Raw genomic sequence first — 24179 nt, 5'->3', positions numbered from 1 at the left:
TGAAGAAACCTGACAAACGGGACCTCAGCCAGGTGGTCAAGGCCTAGAGGACCCAAGGAGACATGCCAGCGAAAGGTAATGTGGGGTCCTAGATGAGGGTCCCAGGAAAGAGAAAAGACATTAGGGGACATTTGAATAAATAGGAATACACTTTGGACTTGAATGATTAATAGTGTCTAAATTTTGCTTTGTCTAAGAAAAAAAGAGAGTTTCTCTAGAAACCTAACGACCTTCTTGCAAACTGGTGTTTTAACTAACAATCTCTTCTTTTATCAGGTGTGAAAGGACTCAGGGATAACACGAGTGACTGCCATTTAGAACAAACCAAATCCTTATTAATAATTATATTCAGCTTTTGTTCTCACTTGTTTTCCCCCCAAAGTGAATAAAGGAGAACAACAACAAATACCCAAGAGTGGAGAAAAGGTTCTAGAACCAGACTGGTTCCACTCTTTATTGGGTGTGCAACCCAGATAATTTCCTCAAATTCTTTAAGCCTCAGTTTCTTTGTCCTACACTGGGAATAATAATGCCTTGCCTACAGACTTTTGCCTAAAATGTATTGGTCAGTACTTGATCCATAGTGATAACTCGATCTATCGATACTTTACCTTACTCCGCTGTGTCTCAGTTTCTTCAACTGTAACATGTGACACTAATATTAGTATCTACTTCAAAGTTTAGGTAGGGTAATATATACACAATGTTTGACAAGTGCATAGAGTCTATGAAATATTTAATAGATATTAGCTTTCCTTAGTGAAACTCCATATTCGAAGCCCTGGGTGGAAATACATATTAGTAATTGAAACCAAAGTCAAATAGCAGAAGAAAATCCTGTAGAGCAGTGGTTCTTAACCAGGGATGACAATAATTTGGGGACATTTGGCATTTAGTTGAAATAGAGAGCAGTGACCATGTGGGTTAATCCACGCCAGACCTGTGGTCAGGACCAACCAGAAAGCTCTGTCGTCAGAATTCTTTTCCTCCGCAATTTTCTTCATCTGTTTCTTCCTCCAAGTGCCTACACCAGAAATCTGAGCCCACAATCTCTATCTGGATCTCTCTGCTTATGGGAACAAGATCACGTCTGCAACAGAGGAATCCCTGAGCTTGCATCCGAGAATCAAACATCCAGGTTTCCATGTGAAAAATCTATGAACCTTCTGACACCAATTGATGGCTTTGGCATGTCCAGCTTGTGATTCCAAAATTGTTGAATTTCTCCATCATACTTTCAGCAGCTCAGTAACTATAGGGAGAACTGGGTCAGGATTTATTTATATTTGATTATCTAAGAAACTCTATAGTATCTTCAACTTTACTTTGTGTGGTTTTATTTTCAAATAAAGTTTGTCATCAATGCTGCTATTACATAAAACTATGTAATAGCATTTATTGATTTCTAAAAAGCAGTTCTATAATTCTACCCCAGAGTTGAAAAAAAAAAAGTTTTCAGGCACAGTATTGGTAAATCACACAAATTGTCATATTCCTAAAGGACAAATTTGCTAAGATTTGAATGTAAATCTTTATTATTAGTAATCTGTGGCCGTGTAACAAATGACTCCCAAATTTAGCAGCTTAAAGCAGCACAAATGATGTCACAGAGTCTGTGGGTCAGGGATCCAGGTGTGGCTTAGCTGGTTTCCTCTGGCTCAGTGTCTCTCACCCAGGTTGCAATCCAAGTGTTGGTCAAGTCTGCACTCATCTCAAAACTTAACTGGGACGTGTGTGTGTGTGTGTGTGTGTGTGTGTGTGTGTGTGTGTGTGGTGAACTTGTTTTCAAAATCTCTTATGTGGCTTTGACAGGAGATATCAGACCTTTGCCACACAGGCCTCTGTGTAAAGCAACTCATAACATGGCAGGTGGATGGCTCCCTCATCAGGAGTGAGCAAAGAGGGAGAGGTTAAGCATCCAAGACGGAAGGCCCAGGCTTTTTATGCCCTAATCTCAGAAGAGACACCCATTTTTCTGCCATATTGTATTTATTAGAAGAAAGTTGATCAATCAAGTCTACATTCAAGGGGTGGGTATTACACAATAGCATGAAGACCAGGGGATAGGGTCACTGGGAGCTGTCATAGGGGCTGCCTTTTATTACCTGCAAGTATTAAGTCAGGAACATCCTTAATCAACATACCACATTACTTGTGACTCTAGATTAAATTGCTCAAAAGCATCTTGGGTTATTTTTCCAGGCTTATTTAGGTATCAAAAAATTATATATTTGAGGGGGGAAAATATATATATTATTATATATAAAGAGGAAGAGAATCAGCCCTAATTCTCCTATGTAATAAATACTTTTATTTTGCCTTCAGTTCTTAACCAAATATATAGGTACTAGAGGCCCAGTGCATGAAATTTGAGCATAGGTGCGGTCCCTAGGCCTGGCTGACGATCAAGGCTGATCTGTGGGGGCACTGGTGGGGTGATCAGGGATCCCCTGCTGGCACACACCTAGGCTGGCCTGGGGCTGCCCACTCACCACTGCTGCTGCCAGTCGCCTCCCTCTGCAGGGTGAACTGCGGGGCAATCAGGGCCCCTACTACACCCATCTTGGCTGGCCTGGCACCTATGGGCTGGAGACAGCTCCTGCATTGAGCATCTGACCCTGGTGGTCAGTGTGCATCATAGCAACCGGTCGTTTGTTCCTCCGGTCATTCTGCAGTTCGGTAGATTTGCATATTAGGCTTTTATTATATAGGACGATTTTTACATGGTTACAGTGATCTTATATAGTCTTTGGTGCCGAATTTTTTGTGTGTGTGTTTAGAAACATATCATAAAGAATAATGCATGTTTCTGGAGAATCTTCATAATCATCCTTTTAACATACACTAGATCTTTATTATCCCAAGATCATTTGTTCTCTGAAGCGAGGCCTTAAGCCAAAACTGTTATAAATGGAGAGAAAACGGTAGCTACAAATTATGAGAATGAGTTTATTTATCCAAATATAGGCCTTAATTGCAACTTTGCTAAATCTTAAGAATAAAAAATGAAGCAAATGTTAACTTTGGGGGAAAGGGATGGTTCATTTTTCCTGCAAAATTATATGATAGCATTATAGACTATGTCCTTCACAATTAATCTGCATATTAGGAACATGAAAAAGGCCTCATTGGCAAAAACAATATTCAAGAACTTCATGAATTTTTAACAGTGGCTTTTTTTCTACCTCTTAATCCAAATATATATTTTAGGTGCTCATTATTATCCTTTATCCAACTCAGTTGGTAACTGGTGTATTTCTGTGAGTTCCTTTGCTTGCAATTAAAGTGGTTCTCTGAAATCACATGTATTGATTTTATGAATGTCCACACTTTGGAAATATTTGCAATTTTGATTTGTAATTAACTTACATTGACTGTATTTGCATTTTATTGTTAAGTGCTCACTAGAGTTGACTATCACTTAGACCAATCAAAAGGATATTGATGATGGGTGGGCATAAATTAGAAGTACTGTTAATGAGAAAGAGATGCTAATGGGTGAATATTTTATAGCTGTAGAATTCATTATTGAACTATTTCCTATCATACTTTTTTCTTCTGAATTACTTCTCTCCCTAGACTGCAAACAATATTTTGATGCTGATATTTCTTCTAATGGACTTCCTCCTGAGGAGGTACAATGAGAGTGGGTGGCAGGTGTTCTTGAAGGCTTATAAAACTTCTCACTCTGAGTATTAGTACCTCTCACGCACATACATCCCACCTCCCAGCCTTCTTCCTTGCTAATACAGTCATGGTCTGTTCCTGGTTAGAGGCAACTGCTTCCTCCCTGCCCTCAGGCGAATCTCCTTTGTTCTGACTGGATAAACAGAATGCCATTTTCCTTGCAAGTGATCAGTTCAAGGATGGTGTGTGTCACAATTCTGGCCAATGAGCGTATCCTGGAAGATTTCCCTCATTCTTGAACACAGACAAAAGAAAGGGACATTTCTGTCCTGGCCTTTGTGACTCGGTTGTTTGAGCATCATCTTGTGAACCAAAAGGTTGCCCGTCAGATTCCCAGTCAGGGCACATACCCAGGTTGCTGGCTTAATCCCTGGTAGGAGGCAGGCAGGAGGCAGCTGTTCAATGTTTTACTCTCACACATTAATCTTTCTCCCTCTCTCCCTCTCCCTTCCTCTCTCTCTTAAAAAAAAGAAAAAAAAAAAGTGTTCTCTTGCTTCCTAATAATCCTATTTGGTTGGTATTAATTAAAAATATAGAAAGGGGACATTTTCTTTTTCTGCCTCTGGATAGTACCTTCTCACTTTAGAACTTTGGATAGTGATCTTGGAACCATGTACAAAGCCAGAGCAAACAGAAGAGCCAGTATCCCTCCTAGAATATATTTTCAGATTATCCCCAACTGTTTTTTCTTATTGCTTTAGCTCTTGCTTCTACAAAAAGATTGTTCTTTATTGGTTGTGATATGTTCCTTCCCCATCCCAAAGTGATGCCTAACCGTGTCTACAGGGGAAAACTTCTCAAACCAATCACCTGAAAATTGAGTAGACATATATATGACCATCTAACCATTATTCTATACATCTGAAGCTAATACAAAATAATATTAAATGTAAACTAATTGAGAAATAAAAATATGAATGGGCACGTTCAGCATTTCTCCTAGCTAATCCATAAAATCTTTAAAATTCAAGGCCAAATTATCTGTATGTAAAAGAAGTTAATTTAAGTGCTCTCTTCATCTAGAGTCTGCCAAAGACTCTTAGAGTCTTACATACTATCTGAGTTTAATGGAAATTAATTTACCATTATTTTTGGTGTCATGTGCTAGTACATGGAGCACTTTGGCAGTCTGATGAACCTTCTCAGGCTTGCTTTTAAATACATAAAATAAGATATATGTAATGACAAAGAAAACTGATAGAATTGAAATACAATTATCAAAATATTTTCAAAGAGTTTGTGATACAGAAGATATGCGCTTTTTAAAATATTGTGTGAAATAAGTTCTAGTGGCAGTTCTAATAACTTGGTTAATGTCAAAAACAAGCTAAGCATGAACAGTGTTTTGAGATTTCTGTAACAACTGTCATGTCATATGAAAATAACCATGATTTTTATTTCAATGTCATGGTGCTACGGTCACTGCATTTTCTTTTCTTTTTTCTTTTTAAAATAAATTTTTATTGATTTCAGAGAGGAAGGGAGAAGGAGTGATAGAAACATCAATGATGAGAGAGAATCATTGAACTGCTGCCTTCTGAATGCCCCACATTGATGTTTCTATCACTCCTTCTCCCTTGGGGATCGAGCCCACAACCCAAGCATATGCCCTTGACTGGAATTGAACTTGGGACCCTTCAGTCCACAGGCCGACGCTCTATCCACTGAACCATACTAGCCAGGGTGTTCCTGCATTTTCAATGGAAGGAAATGCTAAACTTCAGGTAGAGTAATCAAAGTAGAGTTATAATGTTTTGTTGTTGTTGTTGTCTCAGGTTAAGAACTGAATATAGATTGTACCTAAGCATTATCTTTATGATTAACCTTTTACCTTTCTAAACACAAATTTAAATAACTGCTTAGTCTTCACTCTCACTCTCCATGGATACCAACTGTGAGAAATGTAGTTAGTTTCTCGGTTTGTTGTTAAAAATCTTGTTGGAAAAATATTTTTATGAGCTTGTGTGATGGATTTCCTGAAGCAGAGACCTAGGTTCTCAAGTTTCTTGCCGTTTGCTCACAATAATGAAGACTATTTTCTACTAAGCATTTAGTGCCTACAAGGTGGACATAGAGCCCCATTGCAGGGGCACTGAGATGCCTTGAGTTCAGTGCAGCAGGAAGCTGTGTGAGATCATGCTCCCCCTCGGGCGGGCTATGGCTGCCTCCAGCTGGTGAGGACAGGGTGTCACCGTTTGACACAGGTGAGCTGCTGTACAGGGTGGGTTCTGAGGATTTGCTTAGAGTGTTCTCTTAAGCATGGGAGTGAAGAGGAGTGGGAGGTTGGAGGGAGCTGGGATATAAGTAGGGCAAGCAAAGCGCTATCTATCTATCTGGGCAGATTATAAATCTCTTCAGGGCCGGGACCATATTTTCATCATGGTACAAGTTGGGGCATCAGAACTCTGATGTGCTACTACTTGATACCCTCTCTCAGCTTCTGTTTCATAGCTGTATAGTGGGAATATAAATAGTGTCCTCTTCAGAGGGTTGTAAGAATCAATTAGTTAATATGTCTAAAGTGGTTAGTAAGAATTGAATAACATTGGCCATATTTCCCAACTTTTTAAACCTATGGAGGTTTTTCTGTGCTTGGTACAGCAAATGAACACAATAATTTCTTAATGAGTAAAATAATGCCAAAAACTGAAGAAAAAGAATTGAGTTGATTGCCTTATTGCAATAGCTGATTCAGATTGCTGCTATAGAGCAGTAGATGGGACAGTGGCTGTTGGAAAGATTGCCTAGCGTCAAACCCAGGCTCCATCACTTACATTCTGTAACTGAATTAGGAGAGTTACTAGCCTTTCTTTTACCTTCCTGGTAAAATGGAGAAAATACAGCATCAATCTCATAGGGTTTTTATGATAGTTAAACATCAAGTGTCTAGCACAGTGCCTACAAAATAATATTAGTTGTTCCCAGTTATTTTATGTTTACTATGTAGAACTCTCTGTTCCAAGAACTTTACAGGCATTAACATTCCCCCCATTTTCCAGAAGGGGACACTAAGGTCTAGTGTGATTAACCAGCTTGTGGCAGAGCAGACTTGCACACAGGCGTTCAGCATCCATACACTGCCTCCAGCTGCATACCAGGGCTATTTCTAGTGGTACTGGAGATGTAGAAAGCATCAGGGATGAAGAGAGGGTCAAAGATAAAACGATTAGGAAAACATTTTTAAAAAGGAGATTTGGAACTTGAAAGAGAAAGGAAATAAGTTATCCTTGTGTTTTCAGCTGAAAAAATGAAGGTATTGGTTAAGATTGTTACCCCACCACCCACTGGGACTGGGAGGTGAAATGAGGATCCCACTGCAGTTCTGTCAGACTCTAGAAGCCATGCACCCTCGTTGTTCCCATCTCTTCCTCCATCTACTGTGTTTCCCCGAAAATAAAACATCCTCCGAAAATAAGACCTACTTACAGGTTTCCTTCTGAGTGAAATATAAGGCATCCCCCTGAAAATAAGCCCCCCCCCCCCCCAGGCTCTGTCTCAGAATGAAAATTAATTTACCGTAAATTGGTCGCTAGGGCCGCCCCGACTGGCATCTAGCAATCAGTGACGTTACTCGGAGTCCTGACGTCACTGCTGTGTGGAGATGGAGCCGAGGTCGGAGTGAGTGGTGAGTGAGGGGCAGGAAAGAGGAGGAGACTTTCACAGATGCGTGTAGAAGAACAGGAGGATTAGACTGGACGGGACTTGCGAAGGTGGTGAGTGATGGTCTGTCTCTGGTGACTCTACCTGATGCTCGCGGCTGCCTTCATGATGACTGAAGGTACTCAGTTAGTGGCAGACCCTGCTCCAGCCCAGATCCAGGCCCCAGCAAGCCCAGTGACAGTCCCCAGGCAGGCCCCAGGGGGTAAATGTCTGATAAAGGGGTAGGGGGGATGTCTGGTGAAGGTGTTCAGTGGCAGAGGGGTGGGGGGAGGGGATCACTTAAAATGACACAGGAGGATCAAAAGGGGTTACTAAAGTGGTAATCCCCCCTCTGATTCTCCTGTGCCATTTTGATTCCCCCTTCTGATCCCCCCTGTGTCATTTTAAGTGATTCCCCTCCCCCCACCTTGATACCCCAATTCCTTTTTTTTACCCCTAGAAATGAGCACAAAAAGAAAAAGCTACTCTATGGAGTACAAGAAAGGAATTGTGGAACACTCTTGGGGCCAAAATCTTACTGCTTTCTGCAAAGAGAAGATGTTGAGTATCTGATTGGTCTGAAAATGGCGAGCAGAGTATGGTAACCTCATTGAACAAGTGGACAAAGGAAATGCTAAAAAGCACAAGTGTGGATCAGGTCGGCAACCATTATTTTCCGAGCTGGAAGACCTGATCTGTGAATGGGTTGTTGACAGGAGAGCAGAGGCTTTGGTTGTGAATAGAGATCAGATTCAAGAATTTGCTCTTGCAATGGCCCCACAATTTGACATAGCCCCCGAAGACTTCAAAGCATCACAACACAGGCTGGATAATTTCCTTCAGCAAAGTGAACTGTCTTTAAGAAGATGTACAACGTTGTTTAGGTTGGAAGATACTCAAGTTATTAAGCGAGCACTTGCATTCAAGTCCTTTATTGATGATGCTGACTTCTCTAAATACAATCTTTCCAACATGATTGCTATGGATGAAACTGCAGTGTATATAGGCCAATCATCTCAACAATTGAACAGCGGGGTGCCTCCTTAGTGTACATTCCCTTCACTGCTTAGGAAAGTGCACGTGTTTCCTGTATTTTGGCAATTCGTCTGGATGGCACTAAAATCTCACCTTTAATCATTTCTAAGGGCAAGAAGGAAAAGATTGAACGTGTTTTGGGCATTTTTATTCTTGAAACTGAAAAAGCCTGGGCCACACAAGCAGTTATAAGGAAGTGGGTCGATTTAATGCTGCCGCTTGTTATGTGAAGGAGCCAAAGAGGTCTCCTAGTCTGGGATGCAGCCAGCACTCACCACGCTAAAGACATGAAGACATTTCTTCACGAAAGAAAAATAGATCAGATAATGATTCCCGCAGGAATGACAGCCTATCTCCAGACTCTTCATATTGCAATAAACAAGCCATTTAAAGACAATTTGCGCATGGAAATTAATGACTACATTGAAAATAGAATGGAGAGAAATCGGCATGGAAACTTTGTGAAACCTAAACTGCAATAAGTTGTGACTTGGGTGAAGAATTCATGGGAGAAAATCACTGACAGTTGCATTGCAAATGTACTGCGAGCAGGCTACCTTGACAAGAAGTACTCATTTAAAGACAGTGCTAAAAACATGAGAGATTTGGTCCACTGATTCTGAAAGAAATGAAGTCACAAGAAATTCACCGGGAAATTCAGGAATTGGATTGTTATGATGATGTTCCAGAAGATGATGACATGATTGTCATTGAATAAATGAGTAAATTCTTGATACTGTGGATTCACAGTTTGTCTGGTTTGTGTTGACAACTACCATACTACCGTACCATATACAGGTAGTAAATTTCCTTTATTTTCATTTAACAATAAATGTGTACCGTATTCTTCTTCATGGAAAAATAAGATATCCCCTGAAAATAAGACCTAGCACATGTTTGGGAGCAAAAATTAATATAAGACACTGTCTTATTTTAGGGGAAACAGGGTATCTCCCTCCTTCCCTCTTTCTCTCTCCTTTTCTCCCCCCCCCCTCTCTCTCACACACACACACACACACACACACACACACACACAGCAGTGAGGAGCAGATCTAGTCCCCCTCTCTGTTTTTTATTGTAAGAATTCCATCATGATTCCAAGTACCTAGCCTATAAGGAAATGAGATGGCAGAGGAATGACTTTTGGGGGTATGATTCATTTTATTTCTGCTAGGTCAACAAAACGTGCTTTGTTGCCTAGAGGAACTAAATCAGGCTGGTTAAATAACCCTGTTACTATAAATAGTCTCTTGATTTATGAAAAAATAAATGTGTGTTGATTTAGATTAGTGCAGCTACAAAATATATACACGGCACAGATCCTTTTGTTTCAATTTGCATTTTAGTGTGGCCTTTAGATGTGAGCACCAGATTAAGCATTTGAAATAATGGCAAGAATAATAATGATAATGAGAGAGCTACAATAATGATGATTGTTTATCGAGTGCCTGACTTGTGTTGGGCATTTTACTGGGAGATTTCTTTTCATTATACTGCTTAATTTTCTCATAAATATTATGAGGGCAGACTTCTGAATTGGGGAGTACTTTGTAAATTATAAAACTGTCTAACCATTATGCCTTACACCTGAAACCAAATGTGAAATATTCAATATCAATGCTAATACAAAAAAATAACAGCGAGCTTGTGCCTGGCACTGTGTTGACATTTTTTTTGGTTCCCCCACTCACTTCTGGAACATTTACATGAATATGTCTGACAGAATCTGGGCTGAATCTTGGACTCCAGGGCTTGGAGTCCTTGGAGAAATTCATTTGCAAGGAAGTGACAGCTGAGGATCAGAGTGAGATCTTGGAAGCTTTGGTTGCCTAAATAAGTTATTCTAAACAAGTGGTGGGAGACTTTAAACCAAGCATATCAAACTTTAGGCCTGGGGGCTGCATCCGACCCACAAGGAAGATGTTTGTGGCCCAGCAAATATAACGGTATGTAAGAAACATTTTAATAAAAATTTTGTAACTTAATTTTTACAATATCATGTTATACATAATTCTATATAGTAAACGCCTAATATACAAATTGACCGGCAGAACTACTGGTGGAATGACTGGTTGCTATGACGTGCACTGACCACCAGGGGACAGATACTCAACACAGAAGCTGCCCCGATCCTGCAGGCCCCAGGCTGGCCAAGGTGGGTGCAAGCGGGAGCCTCCTGATTATCCTGCTTGTCGCCCCACAGTTCGGCCCTGATTGCTGACCAGGCCTAGGGACCCTACCTGTGCATGAATTTCATGCACCAAATCTCTAGTTATTACTAACGAACTACAAAGTTCACTAATGACTAATTACTATCGTGTTGCAGTCATTTCCCTTATACGCCTTATGCACAGGTGCACCATTTCTTCTCCACTAATATATATATATTTTTTAATATATTTTATTGATTTTGTACAGAGAGGAAGGAAGAGAGATAGAGAGCTAGAAACATCGATGAGAGTCATCTATCAGCTGCCTCTTGCACACCCCCTACTGGGGATATGCCCGCAACCAAGGTACATGCCCTTGACTGGAATCGAACCCGGGTCCCTTCAGTCCCCAAGCCGACGTTCTATCCATTGAGCCAAACCGGTCTCAGCAATATTTTTTTTTTAATTTTTTTTATTATTTATTTATTTAAATATATTTTATTGATTTTTTTTGCCCCCCTCCCTCCCTCCCACACATCCCCTCCCTCCCCAGAGTTTTGCGTCCATTGGTTGTACTTATATGCATGTATACATGCATGTATACAAGTCCTTCGGTTGATCTATTATCTCCCCCAGATCTTCCTCCCCTCCCCGCTGTAATTTGACAGTCTACTTGTTGATATACTGTCTCTATATCTATCTTTTGGTTCATCAGTTTATAATGCTCTTTATTATCCACAAATGAGTGAGGTCATGTGGTGTTTCTCTTTCATTGATTGGCTTATTTCACTCAGCATGATGTTCTCCAATTCCATCCAGGTTGCTGCAAATGATGAGAATTCCTTCTTTTTTATGGCAGCATAGTATTCCATTGTGTAGATGTACCATAGTTTTTGGATCCAATCATCTGCTGACGGACACTTAGGCTGTTTCCAAATTCTGGCTATTGTAGATTGTGCTGCTATGAACATAGGGGTGCATATATCCTTTCTGATTGGTGTTTCTAGTTTCTTGGGATATATTCCTAGAAGTGGGATTACTGGGTCAAATGGGAGTTCCATTTTCAGTTTTTTGAGGAAACTCCACACTGTTCTCCACAGTGGTTGCACCAGTCTGCATTCCCACCAGCAGGGAATGCAGGGTTCCTTTTTCTCCGCAACCTCGCCAACACTTGTCGTTTGTTGATTTGTTGATGTTGGCCATTCTGACAGGTCTTCTCCACTAATATTAGCAGCGAATATTTTAGCAACCAATTGCCACATCAGTAGTCTTGTACTGACTTGTTTGGAGTGAGCAACAGGAAATACTTTGCTTTCAGAGAACAAGAAAAATAGGTTTATTTGCATTATGCTTATTAATATGTGAAGTTATTCAGTGTCTAGTAAGCTAATGTTCAAGAAAAAAATATTAATTTCTATTAAAATGTTCTATTTTATGTCAATGCTTACTCATTTATTTCAGTTCTTTGTATTCAGCATGTCTCTATCGAAATAAACCTATATTTCTATGCAAATTGAAACTTTGTTTTTTTGTGGCCCTACATAAACTTAAAACCTTGTTTATTTGGCCCATGTTAGCCTTTGAGTTTGACAATCTTGCTTTAAACAGGGGCTCCTTAACTGGCTGAGGGCAACAAGACTGCCCCCTGGAGGGTGATTCTTCTCTCTATAGGGCAGAACATAACCTGGAGTGAAGTTAGTCTGGAAAAGAATTTTGTGAATGTTGTCAAGTTAGCAATTATTCACTAAAGCTACATGAGGCCTTTAGATATAAATTAAATTTATCTGAAATTTCTAGACTTGTGTCTGATTTCCGAAGTCACTGCAGTAGACTTGATGAGCTCAGCAGGTGAGAGTGCCCCCTTGTGGCTCATGGGAAAATGAGCATAACTGTTTAGTCCTGGGGACTTTCAGACAAAATCACTCTCTCCTAATGTTTCAAGAAATCAGGTTCTCTCTTTAAAGCAGACATGGCAGCAGGCTGTTATATCTAGGTGTGTGTATGGGGAGGGGTGATATGAGTATTATTTGTACCGTTCTCAACTTTTCTGGATGATTGAAATATGTCTTTCATAGTAAAACATGTTAAAAAATAGGTTGTCAGAGAATAAATAAAAGCAGAACAGGTATAATCACACAGAAAATAGGACAGTACTTTAAGTGGAATATATTTTTTATGAAAAATTCACTTCTTTTACCTTATTTCTCTCTCTTTCCCCTGGGAGAGTGAAAACCCCTGGGCATCCACTGAAGGTCAGCACTGGAAACCCCCTTTCTGGAAAGGCAGCCCACAGGGCATTTGGTTGAAAAGATGAATTTTGGGGGCAGTACCCAAGTTTGGATTCCAGTCCCAGCTCCCGCTTGCTCTTCCTTGCTAAGTGACCTTGGACAAATGACTTAAATTCCTTGTGCTCTGGTTTTGTCATCTGTAAAAATTGGGTTGATAATGAAACAGATAAAGTTAAATGTCTTGGCCACTGTCACACATTTTAGCTGAGTTTGGTTCCAATGGTAAATCACAGAAAACCATCCCCTATCTCTCCATAGCTATAGAGCTTGGTTCAAACTTCTCTTAAAAGCCTCAATCCCTAGTGTATCTTATGGACTGTTGGTCTTATCGTACTTTAAGTGGACTGACACTTAGATTCAGGGGTGTTTCATTTTCCTTGATTTTTCTCTGAGACATAGCATAATTTTACTTTCACTTATTGTGTGTTTGAGCGAATAAGTGAAATGCAAACACAGCTTCCTATGTAAAGTCACATTGACTGGAAGAGAGTTTTCCCTAAGAATGCCACTCAATATTCTTCCTTATTGGTTACCTGCACGAGAAGTTTATCAGAAGAGCAAAGAAGCTTCCCAGGTCTCCTTAGCATAGTGAGTTTGGCAGCAAAACACATGGCTTAATTTCCCAAGAAATGATGACTTAAGTTAAAATAGATTTTGAGAATTGTTGGGTTATTTGTGTGTCTGATTGGGAGGGAAATGACCATCATTGTGGTAGTGATAACGAACTAAAGAAAAGCTCCTCTAAAACTTGTGCCCACTCCATGACAAAGGCCAATTTGCTTTCAGCAAAAACTGACCAGCCTTATGCTCATCACTTGTCAGTTGTTGCAGAAGTATCAATCAAGAAGACAAGGCAGTTTAAGCGTAGAAATCCTTGTCAGGAATTAGACTTTAGTCTTGTAAAAGCATGGGCAGATAGGGCCATCTGGTGTGCAGTTGTATAACTACACAGTGAATTTGTGTGTGTGTGTGTGTGTGTGTGTGTGTGTGTGTGTGTGTTTAGCCACCTCATCAGTAATCCATGTGACTCAATTCACTGTACAAAAACAAACCATTCTTTAGTCTTCTTAGAGGTTCATGTTAAAGACCTCAGCTCATTCCCAAACTTAAGGCTCCTCAAACCCATAATAATCTTACAAGTTAAACAGGGTTTGTCCTCTGATAGATCCTTGGAAGACCAATGTCAAAGCCATGTGTAAGTTCAAGTCAAAGGGGCACAGAAACTATGAGTAAATAGAGGAAGCTAGGGAGAAGGGGAGCAAGAGACCATGAGATCCACGAGAGAATAATAAACACACACACACACACCAATAATGGCCTCTCCTTGGGTCCTTCAGGCCCTTATAACATATTAATTTAGCTCATGTGCACCCTGGTAAAAAACTTTGGAATTAATCTCTGTTGCTTTCAGTCAAATCAGCATGAGTTGAACAATATCAGTTTGTGCAAACTCAAAAGGCATAAATTTTAAAATCTGGCATGCCCACTCTAACAACTCCCCAAATGCCTACATGTCTTATTTCTTCAACCTTTTGATAAGAGGTCACAGGCAAGGCATGGGAAGAGAGGGATCAACTGAGGTTATTACAACCATTTGGGACTATTATTGGTGTCTGGGCCACCCAGCCAGACTTTTGTCAGTTCATGTCTCTCATCTGATGAACAAGGAATTGGAGTAGCAGGTGCTCTCAGACAAGGCTGGAGAACTCAGCAATCAGAACCAGCAGTGTGTGAGTACCACCTATGAATCTCTGGCCAAAAATGGGCTTTTCAATACTTGATTTACGAGTTAGTAATTTCCTGATTAATTGTCAGTGTAGATAAGTGGTTCTCAACAGGGGGAACAATGGTCAATGTTTGGAGACATTTTTGGTTGTTACAGCTGTGGGAAGGGAGACATACTGGTATCTAGTGAATGGAGGCCAGGGATGCTACTAAATATCCTCCACTGCACAGGAAAGTGCCCCAGAACAAAGACTTACCTGACCCTAAACGTCACGAGTGCCGAGGTTTGAGAACTCTGGTGTCCATGGCAGGAGAAGCAGAGAGGGAACAGTTAAAGTGGTGGGAAGAGAAGAGGGTTGGACCAAAAGTTGAGAATTCTACCATGTGGACCACTACCCATTGTGGGGAAGATACCATATTCCACATGTGTCAAACACAAGGCCCGCGGGCCAAATCCGTCCCGCCAGGCTTTGCAAAGTGGCCCGAACCACGCTGTCATCACTGCACTCCGCTGCGTTTCCATCACAATGACAGTTTATGACTGTTCAGTAAATCATTCGGCCCGCGATTTAGGCTGGATTTTAGATTTTGGCCCCTTCTCTGATTGAGTTCGACACCCCTACCATATTCTAACCCTACCTTTGTGCCAAGACACAGGCAATAGGTGCCAGTAGAGGTTCTGGTGAGGGTAACTCAAAATAAAAATCTAAGGAATCAGTCCTTGAGAAACTAAGCAGAGAAACTGAGGCTAATCAGTTTGACTCCATTCACCCTCCTCCCCCTTATTATTTGGAGACTTTGTCACTTAATTTCCTATTCATATCTACCAAAGGAATAAATTGGCTTGGGTGACAGGGGCAAGGGGTTAAATTGGGATGAGCAAAAGAGCAGCAATTTAATGGTAGCTTATTTAAATGCTCGCATATTTGGAAAGAGTGATGTTTCTGTAGGTCTGAGGTGAGATAGAGGACCTGTTAAAATGAAAACATGCTTTCATTAAGTTAGCTTTTGTTTTTTTTCAAAGTAAAGTGAGTCTTCTAAAGAGTATGTAAATCAAGAACCACAAAGAATATCAGTTTTAGGACTTGAAGAAAACTAAAAGCAAGACTGATCACCACCCTCTCCGTTAAAATAGGTAGTTCTTTTGAAGGAGACTTGCACTCCTCTGGTGATGTAGGCCAGAGAAATCATGGTCAGTAGATTTCCTTGTAATGCTGGCCTGTGTAGCAAGATCCAAAGAGGGAATGTTCTGGAAAATGCCTTGGGTGAGATCAAGTTGAAGATATGCTTCTGGTTTTTGACACAGGACATTAAAGGATACTTATAAGTACTCCAGGAGGATTTCAGAACATCCACTTTGTAAATTTGAAATTTTGTTTCAAATTAGGTTTATAGAAGGCCAAACCTAAGGAATCACATTCATTCATTCGTCTGTTCATTTCACTTAATAAACCTGTTGGTCTACCAGTGGTCGGCAAACTCATCAGTCAACAGAGCCAAATATCAACAGTACAACGATCAAAATTTCTTTTGAGAGCCAAATTTTTTAAACTTAAACTTCTTTTAACCCCACTTCTTCAAAATAGACTCTCCCAGGCCATGGTATTTTGTGGAAGAGCCACACTCAAGGGGCCAAAGAGCCGCATGTGTCTCGCAAGCCAAAGTTTGCTGACCCAGGTCTAGGCCAGGAGTGGGGAACCTTTTTTCTGCCAAGAGCCATTTGATAATTCCCGAACCTACAGAATTATCAATTAAAAAAATTAGCCTACTATATTCGGTCAACATTTAATTAACTCACCCTAATGAATTGACAGGGCCAGACCAAATTATTTCCCTAGGCCTTACACTGCCCGCAGGCCTGAGGTTCTCCACTCCTGGTCTAGGCATTTTACTAACTGCTAGTGATAGAAGCATAAGATGTGGTGCTCTATTTAGTCCGGCTTATGCAGATAATTCTTTTTAAAAATATATATTTTATTGATTTTTTACGGAGAGGAAGTGAGAGGGAGAAAGAGTTAGAAACATCCATGAGAGAGAAACGTGGATCAGCTGCTCCCTTCACACCCTTACTGGGGATGTGCCTGCAACCAAGGTACATGCACTTGACCAGAATCGAACCTGGGACCCTTGATTCCACTGAGCCAAACGGATCAGGGCAGATAAATAATTCTGAAACGTTAGCCCTTTTTTAAAAAAAAATTAACAGAACCATGCTCTGGCTGTAAGAGTTTTCTGCAAGACTGGTTAATCAGATGAGTGAATGTGAATTTTTAACAGTCCTCAAGTTTTATAATATTGTGTTTACACAGGCATAAATAACTTTGTGAATCAGCCTGGGTGATGGAAAGCGCTGGAAGCTTTCTGAGCAGGAAGATTCACTCTTTCAAAGGTCTTAAAACAAGAACAGGCGAGACTCCATAATATCAGCATTGAGCCACCCTTTCTGCTCCGCTGTAGTCTGACTGGGCCTGAACTACATTTCCCAGGATGCCCACTTGCAAGAGCACCTCTAGGATTGGTCAGGATAATGCGGACGTGGTTACGGGTCGCCCAGCAATGTGCGAAGTCCTGGGCCCTAATTGGATGTCCTCTCCCCTTCCCTGCGGCCGGACTGATAACGAGGCTCAGCTCCATTCCCACAGTCCTGGAACTTCTCCAGATTTTACTTCCAGCTGAGCGGTAGTGCCATCTCCTCGACACTCTTACTACCGTTCTTCTCAGGCCCCGCCCCTTTTACCCTGCCAGCAAAGTAAATTTCGGAAACTGGATTCCAGCTACCGGATCGGCTGAGCGACTCTGGGCGGCGCAGTACGCAGGCGCGAGCGTTTGGGGTCTGGACGCGCGCGGTGCTCGGTTGAAGCGGGAGTTTCTGGGCGTGAGTCCCGGTAGCGGGCGGCTGATTGCACGGGTGACCCAGCTCCGCCATGGCAGCCCTGCGCTATGCGGGCCTGGACGACACGGACAGCGAGGACGAGTTGCCCCTGGGCTGGGAGCAGAGAACCACCAAGGACGGCTGGGTGTACTATGCCAAGTAAGAGGGCTGCAGGGGAGCCGCCGGGGGCCCGCCAGGCCTGGGAGGCACCTGCAGTGGGACGCACCTGGAACCTGCCGGCCTCACGGGCCCCGGACGCGGCTGCCCTCGAACCCCGCCTGCGCGGGGTGGGGAACCGTCTGCGTTCCAGCTCGGTGAGGTCGGGCGAAGTGGCAGTGGCATTGAGCAGCGAGCGTCCAGGCTCCTGAGAAGGGACCCTCCTCTCTCTGGGGCCTGGGTTGAGCTGTGGTCACCCGGGGGCGGCCTGGAGCGCCCTCTGCTGCTCAGGAAGCAGCGCCGCACAGTGCAATGATGGCAAAGGGCCTGATCCACCCTCCTCCCCCCAGAACAATAAAAAAAAATGTAGGTGTCCATCTCTCCCCTCAGGGGTCTGGGGTGGGGATCTAGCAGTGTGCGTTTTTAACAGCTGTCCTACTATATCTATGTATATGTGTACACATGTGTGTATGCACATATACTATAGCTAATATAGCTTCATTATAGTTGCACGGGAAAGTTTTAGAAACACTAGCAGACCCTTTCTCCCTACACTTACTGTATGTACGACCTTGGGCTATTGACAGAACTCTCAGTTACAGTGTTTTCATCCGTAAAATGGGTTTATAGGAGAGTTTTAGTTCAGGCAGTGTACATAAAGCACTTAGCGCAGAGGGATTGAAGCCAGAAAGTGGTACCACCGGGCTAGTGCCTTCAGAAAGATGATTTCTGCTCTGGAGAACGGAAGGGACAGTTCAGCAGCAGGGAGTCATAGGCAGCTCCTGAAGGAGCACTTGCTGTTCCCTGTGCCTTTTCCTCAAGGGCCCTTACATCCCTCAGAGCTCTGCTTACTGCACTGCCCTAGGCCCCTTCTGCTTTTGTCCCACCCGGTACACTCCTCCCAGCACCTTGATCTCTGCCTCCTGGCACTTAGCATTGTCCAGCGTGGCTCTGTCTCCCTCCCTAGACTGTAAACTTGCCGAGGGCAGGGGCCTTTTCTGGTTTACCTCGGTATCCCCCGTGCTCAGCGCTGTAGAGTAAATCCACGGGGAAGGAATACAGTAACTCATGAAGTGAGGGTTTACCGTGGGCCCCCGTAGGGAGGCGGTGGAGTAGGCCCTGGGACGGAAAAGATGCACACAACCGCTTCCTGCCTTCCAGCCCTCCTCCTGCTCTTCTGTGGGGCCTGTCCCAGTCCTGGCCCCTTCCCTCAGGTTCCTGGCTTCCCTTCTGGTTTGCCTGGAGCCCGGTGTTAGGTCTGCAGGTTCCCCATGTGCTCACCCTGCCTTGTCCCCTTGCCCCTTTCCCTGTGGCCTTTCCCACTTGCTTCCTTTCTACATGGCATCCGGTGTCTGGACTTGGGGCTCTTCTTTCATGAAATATGATCTGTACCTGCCAGCCGGCTCCTCTGAGAGCATCCGGGAGCCCATGGCGGGGGGCCTCAGGGAACAACTACGTGTTCTCTGAAAAGCCACCCCTAGCCCCCACCATTGTTTTAGGTCTCCCACTGGCCAGTCTGGCCCCAGTGCTTATCCTGACTGGTGACCAGGCATGGCTGGCTCCCAGCTGGGGGACCCTTCTCTCCAGAACCTCTTTCTAGCCCTCTGTTCCTTGGCTCTCAGGGCTGAAGGATGTCTCGGACCAGTCCTACCCCTGGATTCCCAGCAGTCCCCTTGATCTCTCCTGACCTGCAAGTATCCTGACTCTTATTTCCCCTCGGAACTCTGGGTCACTTGTCTTTCTCCTGGGGTTTGGGAGCCTTCACTAATGGGCTCATAGGAGCCTGCCCTTCAGGTAGTTCCTGTTTCCCAACTGTCTTCCTCCCATTGCAACAGGGCCATGCAATATCTAAAGATAACTGTTAATTATCTTTTTAAATGACAAAAAAGCTTAATGAAAGAAAAATAAGAGAGGGCTTCTGTTTAAGGGAGAATAAGATAACATGTGTCATAGTTTTTTTGGGCATTAAAAAGTCACTTTAGGTTATCGTTTAAAAGAACACTTTAATTTTTATATGTAAGTATTAATTTAATACTTCTATGTGAAAGGTATGGCTCATAGGGGTTAACTCATTCTGTTTACTTTAACCTCAAGAAGTGGGTGCTGCTATTGTCCTCATCTTACTGATGCGGAAATAAGGCACAGGAAGGCTAACTACCCTCCACGGGCGTGCGGCTGGTGCATGGGAGAGCCAGAACACATGGGCATCCGGCTCTGGAACCCTCACCACCAAAGCCACACTGTCTTCACCTCAGCTGGGCCCAGGGTCCTCCCACGGGTCACTGTGCCCGGCAGGGACGGGTTGGCGGTGTGTGGAGACAGTTGATGTTTTCACACTTACTGGGAGGGTGTATTGGCATCTAGTGGGTGGAGACCAGGGAAGCTGCTAATCATCCCACAATGCACGGGACGGCCCCACAGCAAAGAGCCATCCAGCCCACGTGGCCGGAGTGTGAGTGTCAGAAGCCCTGGCTTAGGCATTTTCTGTCACAGTGGAGAAGATGGCATGACAATGTTTATTTTATTTTTTAAAAATATTTCTCAGGATAGGAGAAAAACGGTGTTTTGAGTGAATGTTTCACCTTCTTGGGAAAGCCTTTGTTCGTTCCACATGCTTACATTTGAGCACCTCCTATCAGCCAGGTGGGGCTGGGTGCCTGAGGGGTCATCTGGATGCCACAGAGTGTCAGCATTCCTCTCCCGAGGGCAGATGCTTTAGTGCCGGGTTCCAGGCTCATTTAATGTCAGACAAAGGAAAATGCGATCCCATCTGTAAATTTCCCCAAAGAAGCATGAGGCAGGCAAAGCCAAGAGCAGAAAGGTTTTATATTGTGGCCAGTGTTTGGTTTATCTGATTACTGTTACCTTAGTTTGCAAGAAGCAGGGGTCTTGTCAGCAAGGGGCAGGTTATCCTTACCAGGGAGTCCGGGCTTCCGTTTTTGCAAGTAGGATTTGATGATGCTCATGTATAGACAAGTAGGAGCTGGTCCTTGATACTGATACCCTTTGCTTGTACATTAGATTAATCAGTCACCAATCAATATTGCAGGTCTGGTGTCTCCTTGACATGAGTGAGTGGCCAGGGGGCCTGGCTGACTAGATGCAGGTGGCACAGGAGCTCAGGTCTGCCTCTGAGCCCAGAGTCCATGCTGCCCCTGCACCGGCCACACAGATTTTATACCAACAAGGCCTGAAAAGAACTTGCTTTCGACCTGTAAAATTTTACAGCAAGTTCATGCTCTCCATACTTATTCTCTTTCAAATAAGTGATAGGGAAGGAATATTCTAATGTTAAATATTTTCTCCTTTGGCAGGGGGATGTGAACTTAGGAAATCATCCTCCCCTTTGATTGACTCTTGAAACATCCATCTGTTTCCCTGATTAAGTAATTTTGTGTTTTCCTTTATACTTTATCACCTGATGACAGGTGTGTAGTCTGTTGTTGGCTTTTGATTTTAATTATAACTTTGTGTGCATTTCTGAGATGAAATGCTAAATTTGACACAGAGATCAGACTAGTTTATATACTTGATTTGTTTAAAATAGTAGCTAACACTTTTGAGGGCTTCTGATATGCCAGGTACTGTGTTTAACCCTTTGTATGCAGTATAACATTCCCCAGAGCTCAGTGCTGGGATTATTTCCATTTCTCGTTGATGGGGAAGTTGAGGCCCCGAGGCTGAGTAACTCTGACCTAAGGCACACAGCTCGGTGACCCATGCACTCTTAATTACCTCTTAGGAGCAATTAGGAATCAGTAGTTAAAAAACACTTTGAAATTATATCTGTGAGAAGAATAAACATTAAGGAGATTACAATTATATCTAAGTATCTAAATATCAGCGTTATGGATTTGATTGAAGTTTGTCAATCTACTCTGGAATAAAACTAAAACAAATCTAAAACAAAACTCCTCTCTAGATACTTGGAGTGACTGAGCTGGCTTCCTAACACTGAAGTTGTGGTCCTCCCTCCCTCCCTCCTTCCCATTTCCTCCTTCTCTTCCTCTCTCCTTCCCTCCCTCCCTCCCTGCTTCCCTCCCCTGCCCTCCAGCCAGTGTGTAAGGCAGGCTTTCAGGACATTTCCACAGGTCGATGCTTCTCCCAATCTAGGGAATTTGACTTGATGCAAACAGTAACATTTATGTTCTATTTCTTCCTGAATGTAAATTTCCTGCTCTCAAGAGGTAGTATTATCTGGGAGAGAAAAAATTTAATGCAATGAATTAATCATCGCAAGCTCATAAAAAGTTATGTGCTGTTTATGGTGACGAAGCCTTAAAAGAACGGCAGTGTCAAAATTGGTTTGCCAAATTTCGTTCTGGTGATTTTTCACTCAAAGATGAAAAACGCTCTGGTCATCCAGTTGAAGTTGATGACGCCCTAATCAAAGCAATAATCAACTCGGACTGTCACAGTACAACACGTGAGATTGCAGAGAAGCTTCATGTATCACATACATGCATTGAAAATCACTTAAAACAACTTGGCTATGTTCAAAAACTCGATACATGGGTTCCTCACGAACTGAAAGAATCACAGTTAACGCAACGCATTAGCAGCTGCAATTTGCTAAAGAAACGTAATGAAAATGATCCATTTTTAAAACGACTGATAACTGGCGATGAAAAATGGGTTGTTTACAACAATATCAAGCGGAAAAGATCGTGGAGCAGTTCAGGTGAACCAACTCAAACAACATCAAAAGCTGATATTCATCAAAAGAAGGTTTTGTTATCAGTTTGGTGGGATTACAAAGGAATTGTCTACTTTGAACTCTTACCACCCAACCGAACGATCAATTCTGATGTCTACATTGAACAACTAACGAAATTAAACAATGCAGTTGAAGAAAAGCGGCCCGAATTGACAAATCGAAAAGGTGTTGTATTCCATCATGACAATGCAAGGCCACACACATCTTTGGTCACTTGGCAAAAATTAATGGAGCTTGGTTGGGATGTTTTGCCACATCCACCATATAGTCCTGACCTTGCACCATCTGATTACTTTTTGTTTCGATCTTTACAAAACTCCTTGAATGGTAAAAATTCAATAATGATGATGATGTCAAATCGTACCTGATTCAGTTTTTTGCTAATAAAAACCAGAAGTTTTTTGAACGTGGAATTATGATGCTGCCTGAAAGATGGCAAAAGGTCATTGATCAAAATGGGCAATACATTACAGAATAAAGTTATTTAGTTCCATGAAAAAATTGTCTTTGATTTTCTTTTAAAAATCCGCAATTACTTAGTTGCCGACCCAATAGAAGTATAACTTTTACTTATTGTTGTTTTGTGAAATTTTTTAATAGTCACACTGAAGAGAAGACCCAATGGGAACATCCGAAAACTGGAAAAAGAAAACGAATAGCAGGAGGTTTGTATTTTTGAGGTCATAAAGCAAAGCCCTTTGTATGTAAAGCTTTAATTAGATAAGAGAACATCCCGGGCTGGGAGGTGACAGGACACTGTGTCATTCTGGGAAGGTCCTCTGATAGCGAGCCAGCAGGAGCTGGACTCGCACTCCCAGGAGCTTGTGGGACTTGGCAGAAGGAGGTGATGAGGTCCTTGGGTGGAGTGGTGAGGATGATTTCTTTCCGGACTGAAATTAAAAAGCATAACAACAGTAGAGGCCTTTGACTCACAGTTTATTAGATTTTCTTGTAGCTGCACTGGTTGTAAACTTGTTCTTGGTGCCTGTTGTGGAATTAAATATACCAGTGTTTGATGGGATTCCATCGAGATCGCCATGACTTACGGGTGCTTTTGAAGAAGAGTGTCACCCACGGAATAGAGGTATAAGAAGGTCTAGTTGAAGAGATAGTATGTACCGATGGAAAAAACAATGGAACTCATATTTATATTGAATAAGGTACATTCTGCGAATTCATTCAAGGGAGAATTCACATTGACTGGAGCACCCAGTAAAGTCCTCATCAAAAGCAGGAGCTGAAGCTGAGTGGAGAGTTTAAGAGTTTCATTTCTGAGCCAGAGGCAGAAACGTGGAGTCCCTTTGGGCAGTTGAACCTTCAGCATCTGCCACAATGGGAACACGTGACCCAGGTGTGGCCTGATGGCATAGGCTTCAGGGGCACGGCCTCTCTCCGGACCAGGAGTACCCTGCCCAGTTCACCCCACCCCTACCTCGTGTAGACCTCAGTCTTTCCTGTGTTTCAGATTTGCCATATGGATGGGAGCAGGAAACGGATGAGAATGGACAAGTGTATTTTGTCGAGTAAGTGTCTACATAGTAACTGTTTTCAGCCATTTTACTTTTAAATATTTTTATCATAAAAATAATATACATTGACTGTAGAAAAATATGGCACAGTATATGATGTAATCTTAACAGGAATAACTACTTTTACAATTTTTGCATTTATTCATCCGTTCTGTTTTATATACACACAGTTAAAAAAAAAAAAAAAGGAAATGTACTTTGTGAACTGCTTAGTAGCCTGTTTTTCCATGTAATGTATTTGTGAGCATTCTCACATATCCTTATATATTTTTCAAGAAAATGTTTAATGGCTATAGAGTATTATTTTGTAGAGAGAGTGGGCAGTGGTGTTGTTCAATTCCTATTACTGGACAGCTGTACCTATAAATAATGTTTTGCACA

At 42.3% G+C, this 24179-nt stretch overlaps 1 protein-coding gene across 1 annotated transcript in view; it reads left to right on the top strand.

Moving 5' to 3' along the window:
* Nucleotides 1-17258: 17258 nt before the first annotated feature.
* WWOX (WW domain containing oxidoreductase) overlaps nt 17259-24179 on the top strand; it is a 922226-nt gene continuing 915305 nt past the window's right edge. Inside the window, exons 1-3 of the mRNA XM_036440624.2 lie at nt 17259-17555; nt 22870-22934; nt 23735-23792. Of these exons, the coding sequence (XP_036296517.1) occupies nt 17449-17555; nt 22870-22934; nt 23735-23792 (230 nt within the window). The 5' untranslated portion in view covers nt 17259-17448. The remainder of the gene's footprint in view (nt 17556-22869; nt 22935-23734; nt 23793-24179) is intronic.

Source organism: Pipistrellus kuhlii, unplaced genomic scaffold (genome assembly GCF_014108245.1).
Source record: "Pipistrellus kuhlii isolate mPipKuh1 unplaced genomic scaffold, mPipKuh1.p scaffold_m20_p_17, whole genome shotgun sequence".
Classification (NCBI taxonomy): domain Eukaryota; kingdom Metazoa; phylum Chordata; class Mammalia; order Chiroptera; family Vespertilionidae; genus Pipistrellus; species Pipistrellus kuhlii.
Note: the sequence above shows the minus strand (reverse complement) of the source record. Positions and strands in the feature narration are given on the sequence as shown.